The 20,432-nt window shown below is 37.5% G+C and overlaps 4 protein-coding genes across 4 annotated transcripts in view; 1 reads left to right on the top strand and 3 right to left on the bottom strand.

Moving 5' to 3' along the window:
• Positions 1-1,245: 1,245 nt before the first annotated feature.
• LOC128259679 (uncharacterized) lies at positions 1,246-2,947 on the bottom strand. The gene is given in 4 exon segments (XM_052992210.1): positions 1,246-1,430; positions 1,500-2,226; positions 2,229-2,410; positions 2,789-2,947. Coding segments are annotated over 4 exon segments (999 nt in total). The 5' UTR covers positions 2,811-2,947; the 3' UTR covers positions 1,246-1,362.
• A 1,700-nt stretch (positions 2,948-4,647) lies between these two features.
• Positions 4,648-5,281, top strand: LOC128259690 (uncharacterized). The gene is made up of 2 exons (XM_052992226.1): positions 4,648-4,845; positions 4,908-5,281. Exons 1-2 carry the CDS (start codon positions 4,818-4,820, stop codon positions 5,216-5,218), a joined length of 339 nt encoding a protein of 112 aa, XP_052848186.1. The 5' UTR covers positions 4,648-4,817; the 3' UTR covers positions 5,219-5,281.
• Positions 5,282-5,995: 714 nt separating this feature from the next.
• Positions 5,996-7,167, bottom strand: LOC128259680 (uncharacterized). Its single transcript, XM_052992212.1, has 2 exons — positions 7,036-7,167; positions 5,996-6,973 (listed from the first exon to the last, which is right to left on the bottom strand). The coding sequence occupies exons 1-2, from the start codon at positions 7,064-7,066 to the stop codon at positions 6,087-6,089; spliced, it is 918 nt and encodes a 305-aa protein (XP_052848172.1). The 5' UTR covers positions 7,067-7,167; the 3' UTR covers positions 5,996-6,086.
• A 118-nt stretch (positions 7,168-7,285) lies between these two features.
• LOC128259674 (rab11 family-interacting protein 4B) overlaps positions 7,286-20,432 on the bottom strand; it is a 47,524-nt gene continuing 34,377 nt past the window's right edge. Inside the window, 6 exon segments of the mRNA XM_052992203.1 lie at positions 7,286-8,681; positions 8,952-8,990; positions 9,242-9,292; positions 9,294-9,391; positions 9,926-10,382; positions 10,865-10,999. Of these exon segments, the coding sequence (XP_052848163.1) occupies positions 8,553-8,681; positions 8,952-8,990; positions 9,242-9,292; positions 9,294-9,391; positions 9,926-10,382; positions 10,865-10,999 (909 nt within the window). The 3' untranslated portion in view covers positions 7,286-8,552.

The following is a 20,432-nucleotide window of genomic DNA, read 5'->3' as shown; positions in this document are numbered from 1 at the left end:
GGGGCCGCAGTCCGAAGATCTCCCGGGGGAATCGCGGATGAAAAAGTGGAAAATTTATGGGCCCCAAAAGGCGAATAGATGTCGTAGATTCCGCATGCTGCAGCGAATAGTTAAAAGCCGAGGATGGGGGCTTAGCCGTAGCTACCTTGTAGATCCATGGATATATGTAAAATATAGGTTGGAGGAATTGATAGGTGCCCACCACGAGATAGCAATCTTTTCCTGAGATACCAAAAACGAAAACAGCAAGCCATTTGTGAACTTCCCTTGAACTCCGTTAGCTGACCAAAAGTGCTTTTTAATTGGTCGAAACTGCAATTTGCATAGACCATTTCAAGCAGTTATCGCCCGGAGGTCTCACATTCGAAACGGGTCCCAGTTTCCATTCGGGGATCCTGCTCAGCAGCGCAACATGTGGCAACATTTTAGTGATAAGCCGCTCTGCAAAAATGTTGGCCAGCACGGTACCCAGCTGTCTGTTTCGCTTTTGGCCAAACTCCAATCTCAAAAGCCAAGCCCCGTCCCCTGGGCGCTGTCGGTTTTGTGGCATTTGTATTGGCAAATCAATGATAATGACATTTATTTGAGCTAAATCCGATGCGCTTGTGGCCCGTTCTCGAGCGGGGCTCTTGCCCAAATCCGCTAATAAGCCATTTTGACAAATTGGATGATTGCCGCGCAATCGTTCGCCTGCCAGGAGCAGATGGGACATCCCAGCGATGCCCGTCAACTGTGAAAGTGTGGTGGCGAAAGTGAAGATAAAATGTCATGCAAACAACTTCTCGGCAGATACGGAAAATGGCGTGAAAATGGAATGTGGCTGCTTATTCGCTATGGAAATTATGTGGGAAATGACAATGGCAAGGCAAAAGGAAATGTAGCAAGTAAATTTATCTAAATTCCGAATCATACTTAAAGGCCTTAGATTGCTAAAAAACAAAAATCCTATTTAACCTCGAACTAAAAATGAAAAAAAAAATTGTGTTGTATGAATTGTGCTGCTTACACCACTCAGTTTTGGTTACAAGTATGGAATTACAAAAATACTAATCTAGATTCCAGAATAGATATTCAATACATCTAATAAATATACAACTAAAATTTACATTTTTTAAACATTAAAACGATTCCTTTAAAAGACACATATTTTAATATGTATTCAAACTTTAATTGTTCTCAAATATTTGCTAACGAAACAAACTTTTATTTTTCACAGCGGCATCTTGAAATATAAACAACCTAATATGTATTTTAATATTTATGAGTAAGTTTATTTTGAAATTTACTTTATAAAATCATATTTGTTTTGGAGTATTGTGTAAATTCGTTTGTGGAATTGCCTCGTCTCCCAGAACGAATCGCTTACATCATATCCCTCTGATAGCACGTGATTGTGTTCTGGCACTCGGCATCGTGCACCTGGTGGAAAACTGAGAAAATAAAAAATAAATTGGGCATATTAAATGTAAATCATTTGAAGGTGTGGATAAAAGCATTACCATTCTTGGTGTTGAAGCAGTTCCATTGAGTCAGCTCGCATTGGCCAGGAAAATTGACCACACACTTGCCATTGCTGGCGCACACGGATAACGCTGCTTTGGGACACTGGAAATTACATTTTCCCAGTTTCATTTCCTCGCGGTGCTGGGAAATTAGTTGGGGGATGTGGGCGTGGACTAGGTTGACTATGTTGGATACCTTGTCGGGAATTACCAGCGAGCGACCTGTTTTGGCTGCATTTGGATGAGGTGTTGTATCGGAGTGCACCTGATCCTTATGATTTTCCTTATCCTTTTGGAGCTGCTCCTTTTCTTTCTGCGCCTGCTGTTCCTGCTTTTGCTTAATGGCTTGGTTCACGGCCAATGGAATATGTTTCTCCGCCTGCTGCATCACCTTCGTCACATGCAGTTGCAGTTTGTTTAGCTTTTCGGCCACATCGATGGGTGAGTGCACCACTTGCTCCACCGGCGGCATCACCACCTTGTTGTGCACCACCGGCCTTCCCTGGTGAATCAGAGTGCCGGTGGCCTGATGGTTGGTCACCCTCACCCTCACCTGTGGATGGCCAGTTTGCACCTGTTGTAGGCCAGATTGCAGCGCAGGTGCAACCTCTGGGATGTGGGCAGGGGCAGGGGCAAGGACATCACCAGAGTGTGCCAGTGGTGGAAGGAGATCTGGATAGGGTTTGACCACTGGCGCGCCACTACCACTCCCACTCCCACTCCACTCCCGCTCCAATCCACTGGCCCTGTCAGTGTGCTCGGGACCTGTGGCTTGTTCTTTATGTGCTGCAGCACCTGATTGACGTGGCTGGTTATCATGTTCTGGATGTGAACGGGCAGCTCAGTTTGCTGGGGCTTCCCCGTCGTGGTTTGGGGCAACTCTGCGGCTTGGCCCAGCGACAGGATGGCTGCGGAAGTTCAAGGATTTTCTTTATATTTTTCCAGTAGGCAAAAAATAATTTTATTATTTTAGGTTTACGTTTTGTAAAGTTTGTAAAAATCAAGACTACTGGTATTGTCTAAAATTAAGCTTTATGATATTAAAAAAATTAAACGAAGGTTAAAAATATAGTTATTTAAGAGAAAACTTGTAGTCTCACAGAAACCTTCAATTATTAATTAGTTAAGGAATGTTTCCAATATTTATTTCTTGTTTGTCTAAATCAAAATATTAAAATTCTGAATGGCATTCTGATTGCTTCTAATAATCACTTGATATAACTTTTTATATACTTCTTAAATTCTTCCGCTTTGCTTACACAGTGCTTAGTTTAGTTAAAACTTACCTAACACCAAAATAACTTTCATGTTTCTGAGATAATCCACACTTGCGTTCGTTTTCGACACTCAAAGGTGTTCTGTGACTCTTTCCCCAAAAGCTGGCACTTTATAAAGCCTTTTCGAGCTCCCTTAAACGTCACCAGCCTTGCAAACGATTTGTTTAATAACATTTGTTCATGTTATTATTCGGTTTTTATGTAAATTCTCAGCACACGAGTTGCTAACAGGTTTTTGGTTGCGCTTGAACGGACCAGTGAGCTGAGATTAGCACTTTGAAGGAAGGTGACGATGGAGAAGGGGATTGAAAATACTCGTCTTCCAGCTGGACATATCTCTCACATTGCTTTTATCGTTTCCTTATGGAACGTTATGTCTGGATGTGGCATTTTAAAATAAGAAAATTATGTGATATATTTGAAAAGCGACCAGAAATATTTTAATAATTTATGGTGTCAAAAAATATATTATGTAAGATAGCACTGGTTAGCGTTGTCAGTAATAAAAGCTTATTAACGTAAAATTTCCCAAATTTAATTATATGAAACGTTTACGTTTATATAACATTAAATGCCGGTAGTTCATTAGTTCAATAACAAAGTAAAAGTTCTTAACTAAAAGTTAAAAAAAAACTATACATTTAAATAGGTTGCTCAATTAAAATAGGTTGCCAATTTTGACCATTATCTTTTACAATAAAAAATAAGTTCTTTTTAGAAGATATTAGCACCAGTGGTTGTCATAACGTTGTCATAATAAACATAAAAAATCTTTTATTAAAATTCAAAAAATTATTACAATATATAACTTTTTTCCGGTATTAAACACTCACTAGCTCTTTAAATAACAAAAGTTTATATTTCACAGGTCGAAAAGATAAAAAAAATTTTTTTTCATCGGTAATTACACTATGCTATAAAATTTGAACACAATTTATTATAACAATAAAAGGATACTTTCTAATTTACTTATTTTACTTTATAATAAATTACTTTAAATTCCAAGAAAAAAATAATTTTAATTAAATTAAATTTAAAACTGATTGATTCCATTAAAGACATATTTTTAAGAGGAACTTTAAGACTGAAGAAATTTTATCAAAATTAGATTTTTCATTTTTGGCGACAAGTTCCTAGCATGGATAATGGTTCAAGCCGTGGATTTTTTTTAATAATACAGTAATGTATTATGAGTGTTTGTTAGCAAAAATAAAATATGTAACTCAAATTATATGGGCCGAATAACTAAAAATGTCGCCAAACAACGAATTTTCGTATTCGTAGCTGTACCGCGGAACCCTTAGCTTACGCAACATAAGTTTGAATGAACCTTTTACTCAAGAGCACCGACTTTTTATGGAAAAGTACAAATGGTTCGTGGAATTTTTCATTGTGTACCTATGTTGTTTGGGTAAAACAGTGAAATTTATTGAGTTTAATTTATTGGTCATCATGTCGCTTATATTATTGAACTGGTCAGAATGTATCGGTTAAATCTTTAATAACGTTTTCAAAAAGTTATACATTTTCCATAGCACCAACAAATTATTAATTTTCAAACAAAGAGCATTAGCGCTGTCCAACCAAGCGGAATTTTCCGCAACTACGAAAAAATTCACAATTCAAAGCGTACTTTTAGGCGGCACATACAGTAAAAGCAAATTTAAATGCTAACAATAAATATGCAAATTAGGCATTTCAAAGTTTTATTTTTAGCCAGGCGAGCCGTTTCATTACAAGGCAGACAAGGATAAAAATGACAGACAAAGCTGTTGATGCCGCTGATGATGATGCAATTTAATATCTCTGGCAGGTGTTAAAATAAGGGATTATGCAGCGAATCAGGAAGAACAGACCGCAGCATCGGCAGCAGAAGCCAAAAGCTTTCATCAGCAGAATCGTCGTTGGGTATGGGTGTATAAAATGTGGCCAGTTGGTGGCAAAATCAACAGTTTAACAGTTGCTGCGAACACAGCAAGGTAAACGCAACAAAAATAAACATCAACAGTTTCAACCGAAAGTCCATCACAAACCAACAATGAAGCTTCTGCCGCTAATCTTTCTGGGTACGTTTTTTTTTTAAACCGAAGCATAATTAATTTATTATAACAATACAATTTTTTTGCAGCTGTTGTTGCCTTTGCTGCCGCCAAAGTGGTGCCCACGTCGAACAGCAACAGTCTGAGCATTGATCAGCATGGCAAAAGGGTTTATGCGGACGAAGTCGAGGATAAATGCGACTATTTTTGTGCTGAAAAGGACCCTTCTGTATGTGCCAGCAATGGACAATGCCTTCTGAAGTTTGAGAGTCGCTGCGCCATGGCCGCGTACAACTGCCGCAATCCCCAGAAAATGTTCAACACCGTGGATGACCATCGATGCATGCAAGATTGGCAGCCACTTTGCATGGAGTCAGATCTCAAGGAGTTTGGCTTGTAAAAAAGGTTTCGGTTGAAAGGTTATATATTTAGAATTTAATAAAACTCAATTGATGAAGATAAACAAGTTCATTTTTCTTTTCGTATATACCCAAAACCAAGAAGAAAAGGTTAATAAGTTGATGCAGTTTTTACTTAAAAGAATCTACTTATTAAAAGTGTGTCGTTGTAATCTAATTATATAAATCAATATTTAAACATTATATTTTCTGTTGTTCTGGTTTTTGCTAATGCGTTACTAGGATTGTTGAAAAAACCATATTTCTTAATGTCGGGACTGGCGAGAAAAAGGAGTGAACAACAAGCTGCGAAAAACCAAAAAGCGTTAACTACCATTAATGTTTGATAAATCGAAAGAAGTTTACATTTCTGAAGGAAAATCCATTTACCCGATACATTTAAATGCAAGTTTCGATAATATCATAAGTATATCATTTATCTTAGGAGATCAAGTTTTAACATTAAAGTAACTCTCTATTAAAATAAGAGATAAAATGTTGTCATTTCATAATCAATACGATACTCACAAAACATTAATGTGAAATCGTTTTGAATTAAAATGTTTTTGTATTAGTTTTTATATCGACCTGTTAATCGAAGTTCATTTGCTTGCTAAGCTCGAGGGGACGGCTAACACAACGTTTTAATAACTTTCATCACACTTGCACCAACTGAATAGTGAAACTTAAACATGATATAACTAGCTATTAACTTCAGACTTATAGCTATCTCTAGGGATAGAAGCTACACGTTGGAACTTCTCTACGCTTCAGAAGCTTGGCTTGGCTTTTTTTCGAAAGTATTTATTATGATTTATATGCAAAGGATAAAGTAAAGATTTAAAATTAATACTCGTAGTTTAAGGTATCTTAAAGCTTCAGGTCCTCCTCCTTGCATTTCTTCATACAAATTCCCAGCCGACAGACGTCCTCATCCACTGCACGGAAGGCCAGTTCCCGATGCTTGCAGTTGAAGGTGTCCATCACGCACTGGTTGGCAAACTCGTGGACACAGTTGCCATTGTGGGCACAAATGGGCAAGAACTCGCCCTTGGTGCACAACAGATCGCAGTCCTCCATCGGTGGAGGTGTCATTGTCATCATATCCGTTGGGGGCATGGTAGTCACGCCTCCCATCAGCAGGTGGAAACAATTCCTGGCTGGCACTCGTTTGGCCATGGATGTGGACATGGGTGAGGTGGTGGTTCGACTTGTTGGCATTGGCATCACAACAACCGGCAAAAGTTCGGAGGCATCGGGATTGGGAATGCCAGGATTGGGGATTCCATTGTTCGGAATGCCAGGATTGGGAATGCCATCATTGGGGATGCCGCGATTCGGAATTCCATGATTCGGAATGCCAGGATTGGGAATGCCATCATTGGGGATACCTGGATTGGGAATGCCATCGTTGGGGATGCCGCGATTCGGAATTCCATGATTCGGAATGCCAGGATTGGGAATTCCATGGTTCGGAATACCGGGATTGGTCACATCATGGTTGTATCTCCCCGTACTGGAAACGGATCTTGCCATCCTGATCTTGGTCTCCTCCTTTACTGTGGGTGGCACCACTACCTCCTGAACAACATGGACCTTTCCCGGCTTGATCTCCTCCACGGTGGCCATTTCCTCCTTGTCCTGATTGGTCAGGATCACGGGCTTTCCATTGGACAGCAACGGCACTTGGATGGTAATCCGACCGATTTCTGCATTTGGCACAACCTGCGCTGTGGCGAAGACAAAACACAGCAGCACTGAAAATACAAAAGTCAAACTCATTCCTATTCCAAGAGATGAGGGATATTCAGGTGCCCACCTGCGGCCAAAGGATAACACAGCTTAAACATCTTGAAACTTCAACTCCAATGTCTTCTCTGTCCTTGACTGCTCCACAAACGGGCTTATATAAGGCATACAATATCAAAATGATCTTACGCAATCTTCCCGGGGAACCTGTTCTCCGCATCGAGCTTCCTTAATAAATTAAACATTTATGTGCATTGTCTTTGAACGGGTTTCGCCAATTAGCAACGCTTTGGTTTTAGGGCCAGTCAGAAAGGCGGGTCTTTGTTTATAAAATATTCCTTTTTTATTTTGATATAAGTTCTGCGACTTGCATCTGGTAAATTACATTTAAAATTCAATGTTACTCAGTATGTCATTAAACGTTACGGACTTTTTTGTTAGAGTTATCTAGGCCTTAAAACACTTTAAAAACTTCCGTTTAAGGCAATCAAATTTTGATTAACAATTTCATCTCGATTCTTGTGTTGCTTGGATATTATCATAACTAAATTAGGGTTGACCGCTTGAGTTGTTCTGTTGCTTAGACTATTAGGGATCGCTTTCGTTTGGAGTTTATGGGTGAGACCTTCTGATGTGCCATCCCTAAATGTTTGCACTTTACGTCCATTTTATTTGGGTATATATATGCAGAATAAGTTTAGTTTTAACTGTGCTATACATTGACATATGTATGTTTGTGGGTTATGATATAAGTTATCAATTGAATTACTTTTACTAGTGATAATTGCTTTCCTTTAGATCCACATCAAACTAAAACTTCGCCTTCGTATCCTGGGATTGTCCATACCATAAACGCAACTTTTTCGATAGATTCTTGCAACTACTTTAGAGGCAAACTAAGAAAGATTTTTTTGGGTGTACACATGTAGAGTAGAAAGAAGTTGTGAATGGATATTCGAAAAGAAAATATATGAAGAATGCCGAAAGGGGAAATTTGTGCCAGCAAAAACCTTCTTAGCTGCCATAACAAAATTGGAACATATCTCCAATCAAACATTAACACTCCATAAAAGTTCCTTATTTAATGCTATACACATTCGTAATCAGATTTTCCAAGCAATTACAATATCTTTTTGTTGGATCAATAAATTATTGGGCTCCATTTCAATAAAGGTTAAACGAGGTTTATAATTCTTAAGATCTAACAATATTTATATGTAATATCTTTTGGGATCAACAACACGCACTATACAAAACTCAAACTAGAAACGAAGGAAAATAAATTTTTACACAATTTTTGACTCTCTTTATACAAAACATTACCTAACCGAATTAAGGACTTTTCATCATTTTGACATGCAATCTTTGTGTTCTCTTTCTGTGTTGTTTTGGTTTAAAAATCTACATTAAACTGTTATAAAATAAATTACAACTTAAGTTAGGCATAAATACATGTAAAGAGTGTAGCTTAAAAAGTTAACATAAAGTATGGTTTAGTTAGTTCATTTATTTTAGTTAATGTTAGGTGGTGGCGGCGCTCGATTGAGTGTCTAGGGATTTGTTGGTTTGTTCTTCCGTTTGGCTGCTTTACTTTCTCTCCATGGGCTTGACCTCTAGCAACTGAGGATAGTTCTCCACGATGTTGAGTAGGATGGTATCAATGTAGTGCTTTAGCCGAACATTTTCGTCCTCTTTCTCCTGGAAGGCCTGTTGCAGCTGTAAGACATGGGTTTTGTTAGTATTCAGTTCAAACTTGGGGAAACATATAAACATGGAAGATTTTTGAGTTTTTATATACACGAATGAATGTTAGACCATGTGAAAGTATGTCCTTGATGAGTTCGATAAATTAGAAAACCATGAACCAACATTATTTTAAGTCAATTTTAGTTTAAGTCAAACTGCAATGCGTGCACAATGGCTCCAAAACCGTGTTGTATTAATTTTTTCATTTTGTTTGTGGCTTTTGCGTGATTGAAGCATTACCTGACTTAAGGATGCTAATGTGGCTGAATCCACAGAATCCTGTAATACAATAAATGTCAATTTAAATACACATGTGGGCAGATATTATATATAATTTAAAGTAAACGCAGGGCAGTACGGTACGGTCACTAGGCTTTGTAATAGCATTAATCAGTTTTTCTTTTGCGGTGACTGTGCGTGTGCTTTTGGGTTTGGCTTCTAAACTGTGTGTTCGTGGGTGTGGGGATGACGGATTGGACTACACTAAAAGCGCAAGCAGGCGACACTACAGGCGGGCTCAAACTACACACCTGGGCTTGTGACATCTCCTCGAGCTCCTGGGCCAGACTGTTGAGGGTGCCCGTTCAGCAGATGGCGACCCTGCTCCACGCCATTTGTCAGCATGGTGGCCTGGTTGGTCAGCATCGTGGCCTGCAGTTCCTCGTTCTGCTCTTCGAGTGCTGAGGGTGAAAAATAGAGAGTTTAGTTGAATTCGATCAAATTTATTATTTAAGACAAGAAAAAATCCTATTTTTGTTCGCATTGACTTTACTCTGTTGACCCATTTTCAAATATTTAAGCCAACAGCAGGTGGCGCGATGTGCAAATAGCCCGTTAAATAAGAAAAAACCAACGTCATCTAGTGGTAAGTACTATTTCCCACCAACCGCTGATGTCATTGACCTTTTAAACATAATATCCTTATAAATTCAGAACTAATTGATTTAATTTTAAAAATTTTAATGGTTTTACCTTAGAATTTTAAAATCAAATTTATTTTTACGTTTTATAACCAATGAGGTGAATTTTGCTTTATAAAATTTTCAAATATTTTCCTTATACTTTTCTGAAATGTCTTAAAAGTGCTCTTACTGCTGAAAATTAAAAAAAAAATTTTAAGACTAAGAGAAGATCAGATTTGTAGGTACTATAACCGTTCCCAAATTTAACTCAATCCATATGCTGAACAATGCTCAATTAACTTTCCCACTCACATCGATTCTTCTGGCGCATCTCCTCGAGCTCCTGGTGCAGCTCCTCCAGTCTTATGCTCTCCGGCGACGTGGTGGGCATCGCCCGGGCGCCGCTCTCCTCGCGGGCGCGCTGCAGTTCGCGGCTCAGCTCCACCATCAGGTCCTCGGCGGACTTCTTCTCCTGCTCGTGGCGGCGCAGCACTTGCGCCTGCTCCTCGTGCTCCTGCTGCAGGACGGCGATTTGGTCGCGGGCCAGCTCCAGCTGCTCCTCGGTGCGGTGCAGGTCGTTGGCCTGCTTGTCGCAAAGGATTCGCAGTCGGGCCGCCTCCTCCCGCAGCGCCGAGGCCTCGATCTCGGTGGCCCGGATCTTCATCTGACAGTTCTCGTTCTGCAGCGAGGCTTCGCGCTCCACGCGGGCCAGGATCTCGCGATGCCGCTTCTGCTCCTCGGCCAAACGCTCCTCGGCACGCAGTTCCGACTGGAAGGGTAAGCAAAAACATTAAATAAAAGTACAACTCTTGATCTCTGCAAGTCGTAAATTGAAAGGATTCAGACATTCTATACTATTTATTTAAAAATGCAAAAAGCCTATAGAATTAAATAATTTCGATGCTATTTGAAATTTAATAAATTAATATTACAAATTGTTAGACTTTTTAAAATTCATAACCAAAAAAAAAACATTAGGAAAAAATACTTTAAAAGTTTTTGATCATTGATTACTATTTAGCCATTTTGCTATGCACAAAAACAGAATTTTTTTTAAATTACAGAGATTTTTGGATCATTTACCTAAAAAGCCTATATATATTTAAAATATATTTAATAATTTGATACGTTTAAACTAAGTTACATATTGTTTTCAAGTGTTTTAACAACACAAATTTCCTTTTTGGATACAATAAATAAGAAGAAAACGAACCATTAAACACATGATTTAACTATTTTCTTTTAACTTACCTCTCGGTACTGCTCCTCGAGCATATGATATCGCGCCTGGAGCACCGCATATTCGGTCTTGGTGCGGGTCGTCCGATCTTCAGCTATATTCTGCGTATCCGATAAATCGTCGACCTTGCGCTGTAGCAGTTCCAACTGTAAGTATATGGAAGAAATAAAAATTGATAAGTCTATGTTCGAAAATAAAAGTTCATGTCTCGACTAACACAATCGTTTTTCATGTGCCGCAGATCGAGGAGCAGATCGTTCACCAACTGCACATCAGCCATGGGATATTTCACATACATTTGCCTATATCTATATGGTGTGCAACTGTAACTATATCTGTGTATATTTATTTTTCACATTATTGAGGAATGCTCATTTCTCGCAGGCTTAAGACAAATTCAAATTATTTCTGCATCGTCTCGCAGTCTTTGCTCATTTGATGGTCGAAGCAGACTGCCGACACTTCGTTTGTATTTTCTGAAAGCGACAACGACAACTCACTGAAAATGCTGTTAATTACACCAGTCAACACAAGCAAGCAATATGTTGATAACGAAGCTTGGGCCTGAATATTGAACATTGCGAAAAATACATTTCACTGGAGAAGCACTTTAAATGCTTTTCCTACACATCTGCCATCCCACTTTGGTAGCCCAGTGTTATTGGCATGCCTTGCCCATATGAATCTCATAAATATTAAGCATACGCCCCATAGGCACCCACTTCAGCAGAAGGCGTAAAAAAACACGCACACACTGCTAGTGTTTTGCATTCAAGTTTTGGCCAACTAGTTGCTGGCATGTGCAAAAATCTGTTTTCGCCACCACAGATTTGCTGGCTGCTGCTTTTTGCACAATTACTCATGACCCGCCCGCGCATTTAAAAACTTATAGGAAATATAAAAACAGAAGATGTAAACACGAGTCGCTTGCCTGCTTAGCCCGATAAGAAATGTGCAATTACTGCAGTACAGGATGCCGGAGAGCTCTGATAACAGCCAACGGAAACAGGGTGTCTTTGGGTTTTTAACTTAATATTTATTTGTTTCTAAAGAGGAAATTAATGAATTACATTTGTTTTGAAAATCAATAGGTATAATAGTTTAGATAAATAAAATCCCTTTCGAAGTATTACAAGTAACAAAATATTTACTTTTTAGTTAAGGGACAGACCACCGAAAACGCAAGTGATTTTCTACCCCAAACTTTAACGTTTGTCTACGTAAAGTCCATCTACAAATGAGCATCGCCGCGGGATACGGGATTCCTGCTAATTTAATTCCGCCACCTTTCACTGGTTCCCCTCCCCCACCCCCCCTACAACAATCAGCCTCCAAAAAACCCTCAGAAATGTCAATTGATAAGTTCAATTAGCGGTTACAAACGGCTTTGTAACTATTGGGTCGGCGCCCAATAGCTGTCAAACTGTGCGGCAGGGGGTTCAATTAGGCTTAATTAAGTGCAATTTGCTGGCGACAATTCGTAGTTGATTATTTCTGCTAGATTTACAGAGAGAGTATGGCACTATTAAACAGATCGAGATGAGAGCACTGAACACCGATGGATACACGGACACACAATCGACGTCTATGGCGGCACGGCGAGTACTGAAAAATGGGCCTAGGGCCCCACCAAAAACAAACAACATAGAATTGGAGAAATATTCAGAGAGTGAGAAATGTTTCGAGAGAAGAATAAGCTTGCTGAGTCAACCGAAAAAGTACGATATGGCGGGGGTCTCAATTAGGGGCTCCGTATGTGTACAATGAACCATGGCAAAAAAAAAAAAACTAAGCATATTATATAGAAACTAGAATTTAAATTAAATGTCTACCGAATTCTACAGAAAAAAAAACACGGAAAGACTTAGAAGCCAAAAAAATAGCAGCCAAAACAGAAGTCGCGTCTCATTCAGAAACCGTTTGGTCAGAACGTAAGCAACAACAACAGAAAAGTAATAAAAATAAAATGTTGCTGGGGGCATAAAGAGAAAACAATAAAAGTGTAAGACGAATTGAGTAACAAGTGACGAGGAGTTGTATATAGAGAAAATAAGATTGCTGTAGTCGACTACAAATACCCTGCCCTTAAATTGTAAAACTAAAAGTTTTGTTTTCGGTGCTCTGGAGTTTACTAAAGGGTACGGAGAAACTACACTTTTGGAAAAGAATTGACTTTGGATGTTGATAGATGATTTTAAAATTTGAAAAAGCAGTGTACACTTTTTAAATGCACTTTATCTTTTTTAAGTTTTTGTATTTAACGAAAATGGCTGATCTGTTAATTTAATATGCAATTTTGGAACATAGTTTATACAATCTTTTACTTTACGATTGCTAAGTATAAAATCAGTGGTAAGGCTTTGGTAGCTTTACTTGTGCTCGTCACTATTCCTCATTTTTCAGCTTTAAAAAGGTGTTCCCGGGGTCATTAAAGCCCTCCGCCCCTTTGAGGGCCTTTGATTTTTCCAGTCTCGTTTTGTCAAGTTGATGGCACGACAGGTGCGACTAAATGATGGGAAATTTGTAATAGCAAGTGCGGAAATACGCAACAGATGTTTTGGCCTCGGTGAAGGTTGTCTCTCAAAATGGGAATAATTTTGGGAAAGGAAACTAGAAAGGTTCTCTTTTTTTTCGTATAGAAGGTACAACGAGAAAAGGCAAAAGTGTAACAATGTGAAAATGTTTAGAGCTAATTGGTTGCTTTTTTTATAAATACCGTCGGCAAAGGTTGGGTCATAATTTCTTTTAAATTGAGAATTTAAATAAAAAAAATAAAGACCAAATAAACTAAAACTTCGTCTTTTGATCTTATTCATATAATGCGTTAGTTTTATAAATAGTAAAGAAAAAAACCCTTGATATATTTTACTCATTTACAGATCGTTAATCACGAAATGAAAAACAATTGGAAACTCGGACATTGTAATCGGCATTAGCTTTGACCCCAAAATGAAAATCTTAACTTGCAACACACTCGCGCAGTTTCCTCCTCCGGCGATACAATGCCCTACAATTGTTTCATTTATCAAATGAGTTTCCCCACTAGTTTATGTGGATCAAGTATAGTAAACAAATCTCGCATCCGCCGGAGGTTTATGGCTTTACAGAAGCGAGGAACTGACCTCCAGCGCAGTGGAGGAAATTTCGAATCTCTAGAGACCCATTTGTCGGCCCAATAGCAATAAAAGGCTTCATAATTAATTGCATAAAATGATGGGAATGCATCACTAGCTTGTGAAAGACTCTTTTCTTTTACTGCCCTGAAACTAGAGTAATCGCATTAGAAAATGACGTTCTATGGGCTTTCCTTAATTTTCTTTCCGTCCACATGAGCTCACTTCTGTTACTTTCGTTGACACAATTTCCCTTCACGGCTAATCATCAATTTCGTTACAGTTTTTTAATCATTAATTTTGGCTTCGTCAACTAATTTCTCAAAATGTCTGTTTCACTATTTCTTTCTTTTCTCACTGATGATTTGTGGCCGATGATCTCATTTGCCACAAACTATAAGATATATTTGTTTATAGTTAGCAGATGTCTGGCAAATTATATGGCAAACACAACAAGTTCTTCGACTTTGAAATTTTATTTTTGGCTCAGTTTTGACGTTGAGAAAGGTAAATAAGTCAAGGAAATCGTAAACAACGTTTGTGAAACATTTAATTTTCTAAAAGGTGCAAGCATATAGTCGAAACGAAATAAACCTTAATACTAACAGAACTATTTAACATTATTATTTGAAGAGTTTTGAAACCAACGCACTTTGTAAATTTTACAATTTCATGAAAAATCTATAATAGATTCATTTATTATTATTTTCTGTACCGACACAACCACTTTAGTTTTTAGTTTCAACACATGAAACTTTTGTCCACAGTTTTCAAGTAACTTTTCTACAATTATCTAATACTTTCAATGGAATTTTCCACCACTCAACTTACTTCGTTAGTTTCCAACATATTGTTTTATGCCTTCCAGTAGCAATTGATTAAAATATCAATTCAGAGGGAAATTTCCTAGCGATGAAGCTAACAAAACAGTTGAACTAATGGAATTCCGAGTCAGACTAAAGCAAATTGCATTCAATTGCTGCTTATTTATAGTGAATGGACTGGACAATATTGACAGGCCGTATATACTATATAACCTAGATGTCGTGACATGCGAAGCCTAAATAAAGGGGGCGTCACCACCCCCAAATGAACCCTGAACTTTGATGAAATTAGCCCGCGGAATCGGGGAAATTAGTGGAAAACTGCTTACTTGCTCGTTGAGATTATCGCAGATCTCGGCACTGAGGGCCCCGTTCATCATGCCAACGGGTCCTGATCCTCCGCTGCTGCCACCACCACCGCCGCCACCTCCTCCTCCCCCGCCGTTGGTGTCCTCGAAATCACAGAGTAGTTTGTTCTTGAAATTCTTCAGGTTCTCCAATTTGAAACCGTTTGTGTTTGTATTGTTCGTTTTGTTGTTGAATTTACTGGTCAAATTCTCCAAATTGTAAATCTTATTGTTGTTATTATTGTTGATATGGTTATTGTTGTTCGATTCAAGACTGTTGTTGTTCGTCTCTAGCTTGTTTTCGATGAAGACCAGCGAACTGGGCTCCGAATTGGATGGCACAATGTCCTCAAAGTCCGCTGGATTTAGGCTAAGGAAGGTCTCCTGATCGATCAGTACTGGCGGGTGTTTTCCAAAGCCACAGTAGTCACTTCCAGCACCGCCGGTGACTCCCAAACTGTAGGTATTGCTCAGCGGATTTTGCGTAGCACTTGTGTTAAAGCTCAGATTCAGGTCCTCCAAACTATCCGTAGATAGTTTCCGATTTTGTTGCGCTCCGATCCTGCACTTGTTGTTGTTCAGATTGTTGTTGTTGTTCTTGTTGCTTTGCTGACTTGTGGGTCCTACGAATTCGAATTGGCCCGCCCACATATCATAGGCTAAATCGATGCTATCGGGCTGGCTGGCAGGTTGACTACTCATGATTTACTTTGTTTTATTTTGGGTAGTTCTTTTTTTTTTTTTTTTTTTTTTTGGCTAAATGGTTTTGCTGGGGCGTGGCACTGGTTGGGGGATTTTTTAGTTGGTTTTTTTTTCGCACTTTGATGTTTTTTTTGTTTTATTTTTCTTCATTTGAGTGGGAAGACTTTTGGTCTTAGTTTTGTAGGCACTTAATTCAGATATTTTTTTGTTGACACGTTTTCTACTCTCCCATCATTTTTAAGGCACTTTTCTGGGCATGCTAAGGTTTGAATGTTGCTAAATAAAATAATTTACAAGTATACATAGGTATTAATTGTTGCATTATTCTGAATATCGATTTCGGTTTTCATTGTGTATTTTTATATAATTCCACTTTTTATTTCACTTCTTTTAGTATGCGTTTTTAAATCGTTTCAAAATTAGTAGTTATTAGAATATATTCTTTTAACATTATTTTGTTTAATTTTTTATTGTTGCATTATCACAAATATTGTTGTGGTTTTCGGTTTTTGTTTCTTTACGTTTATTCACTTTTGTGTTTAGTAATTCCGTTTATATATTTTTATAAACTTGAGTTTGTTTTATTTGATATAATCAGTATTGAAGTTACAAAAACAATCTTTCCAAACTAACTTTAGTTACATTAAAAATAAAGTTAGAACAGTGATTAAAACTCTTTATAAGCTTCCATTAACCACTTTTTAGATCCCATAGCAATCTCATAATGAAATTCTGCTTGCACAATTATAAGCAGAGCAATTGTTCTGCAGATCTCTTCCCAGAGATTGTCCCCCACGAATTTCTTTCTTTTTCTCCAAAAAATGAGTATCTTGAACTGCCAGCAGGGTTCACGAAGTAAACAAAAGAATTTTCATTCCCTCAAGCAGCTAAATGAATTATGCAGAAAAATAATAGTAGAAAAAAAAATAAATAGAAGCTTAGCAAATGATTTCTTCTTTTGTATCGCGATGGCCTTTAGCACAATTCTTAACAAATTGAAAGGTAATTGTTTGGGATTGAGATTTGGATGTATCCAGAAAGCAGAGCAAGAAATTGACTGGAAACAAAGGTGGAGAATGGTGGAAAACCATAAAGAATTTCTCCTATATTTCATGCAGGAAATGTGCGCTTGCAAAAAGATAACCAAAACAAAAGAACCGACGAAGACAATCTACCCGATTCTCCTCACCGCCCTGCAGTGTACTCTGTCTCATTCTTTCTACACGACTGAGTTTGGTTTCTTCTGCGCTTCTGCGCTTCTGGCTAAGTTTAATTTCCCTGTTGAATTGATGAACTTCGTGCAGATAAAACCAAGCAATGGAAAGAAGCGGCTAAGAAGGGGAAAAACTGTTGGTGCATGCAATTCTTCTGCTGTAACTGAAAGAATTGCATAATCTAGTCGGAGACGGTCTTTGCTCTTCATTGCCTCTTTATTTTCTGTAGATGATTCAATACTTCGCTAGGAAATGGCAGTGGAAAATGTGTCATGAATTTGAATTTTTCATCTTCTGCTAAATTGTTAATAATAAATTGTATGATTCAGAAGAAACGGGAATTATACAAATTAAGATGAAAATAAAATGAGAGAAGACAACACAGTTCTGCACATATGCCAATGTCAAATGGGTTTAAGTGGCTTGTCATAATAAATTAGAATTTATTTGTTTTACTTATTTTGCGAGCTAAGAAATGAGAACACTTTGTTCACTTACAAAAAAGGTCAATACATTTTAAAACAAAGTTTAACTAGGCTGATAGTTTAATCCATAGTTATACATACGATTTACCCATTTGCAACATCTTTGAAAATACTTTCTTCTGTTTTTCCATCCTAAAATGTCTGTTAATTTTTTTTAAAACCACAACCACAAATCCCTCAAAGACCGAAAACAGAAGTCCTACCAACTTGACAGCTAGACTCATTGATCTATGGTCAATTTTGTCAATGGAGCATGGCAAACGCAGCAGCAACATCGTTAACATGCACAACAACAAAACCAACAACAACTTTCACCAACAAACTTGTCCATTAAACAACTCAGTATAACAACAACAGACCCTGTCGTACAAATCTTGTGCAACTTGTTTCGTTTCGTTGGAAAATGATGATGAAATTGAAAGTAAGTGAAACAAACATTTTCTATTTTCAACTGCAATGTGTTCAGATTTTTATGCAGTAGCAGTCTCATTTTATGATGCATCTTTCATCGCATTACGCTTAAAATCCGAACTGAAAGAATGTTTGGGGTTGAGGTGAAATATCAGAGTATTAATGGGGGATCATATAATGAATGCACACGCGCAACCCCGAGAATTCCAGTTTATGAGATGCCAGATAAAGCATTTATGTGGGGCCATAAAGATTGTTTAGCATAAATAGCTCAAATTTGTGGCTTTATAAGCTGTTGGGATAGGCTGCGTATTATAAATAGATTTGGTAAAATGTTTTACGAATTTTGAATTGGGAATTTAATTTAAAAAAAGGCGCTTGATCATTTAAGTTTCTTTGTAATTGTACAGTTTTGTATTCCAATCTGGCCTAAGTGGGTAGTTCATTTTGCACCCTCATATTTAATGTATTCTGGGTAGTTAGGCTCCTTTTAATTCCCCTGAATACTTCCAATACTTCAACTTGGCAACAAATTCGTGTCAATTACCCCAGCTAACCTCGATTTCGTTGTCTAGTGTTGCAGCTTGCATTTGCAATTATTTCTTCAGTTGTTGCATTTTACATGGCAATAAACCTTTTGGACGACCGCCCACGCTAAGACAAAGAACTAAAAGGTGAAACTGAAACAACATGCTAACCTCATTTCACGGCCTGAAGGGAAACGACAAGGAGGGATAGAGAAGAAAGGAAAGAGACAGAAGCCGCGACAAACAACAGCTGTGTGCTGTCACAAGCCGATCTACCCCAAATGGTATTTACCATTTAACAGCAATTTAATATTGCACTATCGTAGGAACTGAAAAAAATTAAAAATAGATTACAAAGCAAAATATGTAAATTCTCTGGCTATAAGAAGCTCTACAAATATGCTAATCACAGTTAGTTTTCTATTCATTATGTGAAGCCAACCCTTCTTTCTTTCTTGATCTTTTTCTACAACCAACAGAGCGTTAAATTATTTTCGTTCAGACTTTAAGGCAAATTCTTAAGCAACTTTAAATATCCTCCAGCAACAGCTATTTCCACCCCTCCCCTTATTTTCTTTGTTTTTTCATTCTTTAGGTTTTGACTGTCCGACAAGTTTCTAATTACCAGAAAATGCAATGCCTGGCTAAGTTTGCTTTTCCTTTACTTGGAAACTTGTATGTGCCGTTTATTTTTGTAGTCCAGTAAACTGAATCATTCTTATGTGCTTATCAAAACGTTCGCCACTTCTATAGGTAAGGTGCCCTTGTCAAAGCTAAATAATCACATTAACACATATAAACAAAGGTCAATTTGGTGGCCACAAAGCAGGGCATGACTGATAAAGATTTGACTAGTTTAAACAACCGAATTTTTCTAACAAAACGAGACCTTAAGTGAGACTGTCTTATTTTTTTTAAATGAAGATAAGAATAATTCTTAGAAAGACATAAAACAGAATTTATTTTATTTAGTATGAGTACAGTAAATCAATATTGTATTATAAATATTTATTCTCATGTGAATAATAATAAGACCCTAAATCCTGTTTCTTTATGTTTAGTCAACTGAACCAAATAAGTTTAAACACAAATTGTTAATGAAGCAAACTTTCCTTTTTTGTCAGCTCGGTCTTTTGAGGTTTTACTATCTTTTCAACAATTTTCTGCCTCGCACATGCCCGCCAATCAAAAATAGCATAAAAGAAAATTATCATTAGGTGGTCTTCAACAAAATTGAATTCCCCAAAGATTTGCATACAATGAGGCAAGGGGAGCGTATACAAGAGAAGGAGCTCATTAAATGCAAATTTTACTCTGCTGTTGTGCATTTTTCATGCAACAAAAAATGTCGAAAAAGAGGTTTTAAGGTATACATTTATTGAGCAAAATGAGATCAGAAAACCCGAATACTATATAAAATGTGCGTGATTTTCTATAAATTTTTAAAGAGGATATGTATCAAAAAGAATTGTTCTATTGAGAATTTAAAACGCTCCAAATAAAGCAAATATTATATTGCTTCTTCCTGTTTAAGTAAACTTTACCCATGGTTATTGGTTCACTGTATCAAGAGATCACTATACCTTTAAAGGGTTTGGGAGACAAGAGATAATGGCTAACTACGAATAACCTTATGTGGCAATTGAAACACAAATATTTTTATTTTTTGGTTGTTTAAATACAAGCTTGTTTACAATCTCAAGCAAATGATGTAATCAAATAGGTCGATCCTGATTTTCTTGCAAATTTTAAGAGATCATGAATGCCAAACTGCCGAACTTTTGCACAAATTTTTTTAAATTTCTCAAAAACTAAATTGAATTTTTTGGAAATTATTCAAAATGCTGTGTTGCGTTATATGTTTATTACAAACAACTTTCGGGGGAGGCAAACAAAATTAGTTTAAAGCACGCGAAACGCGAAAAGCGAACTGAATGAACCAGAAATTCAGGGGCA

The sequence above is a fragment of the Drosophila gunungcola genome (assembly GCF_025200985.1).
Source record: "Drosophila gunungcola strain Sukarami chromosome 3L unlocalized genomic scaffold, Dgunungcola_SK_2 000009F, whole genome shotgun sequence".
NCBI classification, from domain to species: Eukaryota; Metazoa; Arthropoda; class Insecta; order Diptera; family Drosophilidae; genus Drosophila; species Drosophila gunungcola.
The sequence above is the reverse complement of the archived record's forward strand: the minus strand, read 5'-3'. Positions and strand labels throughout refer to the sequence as shown.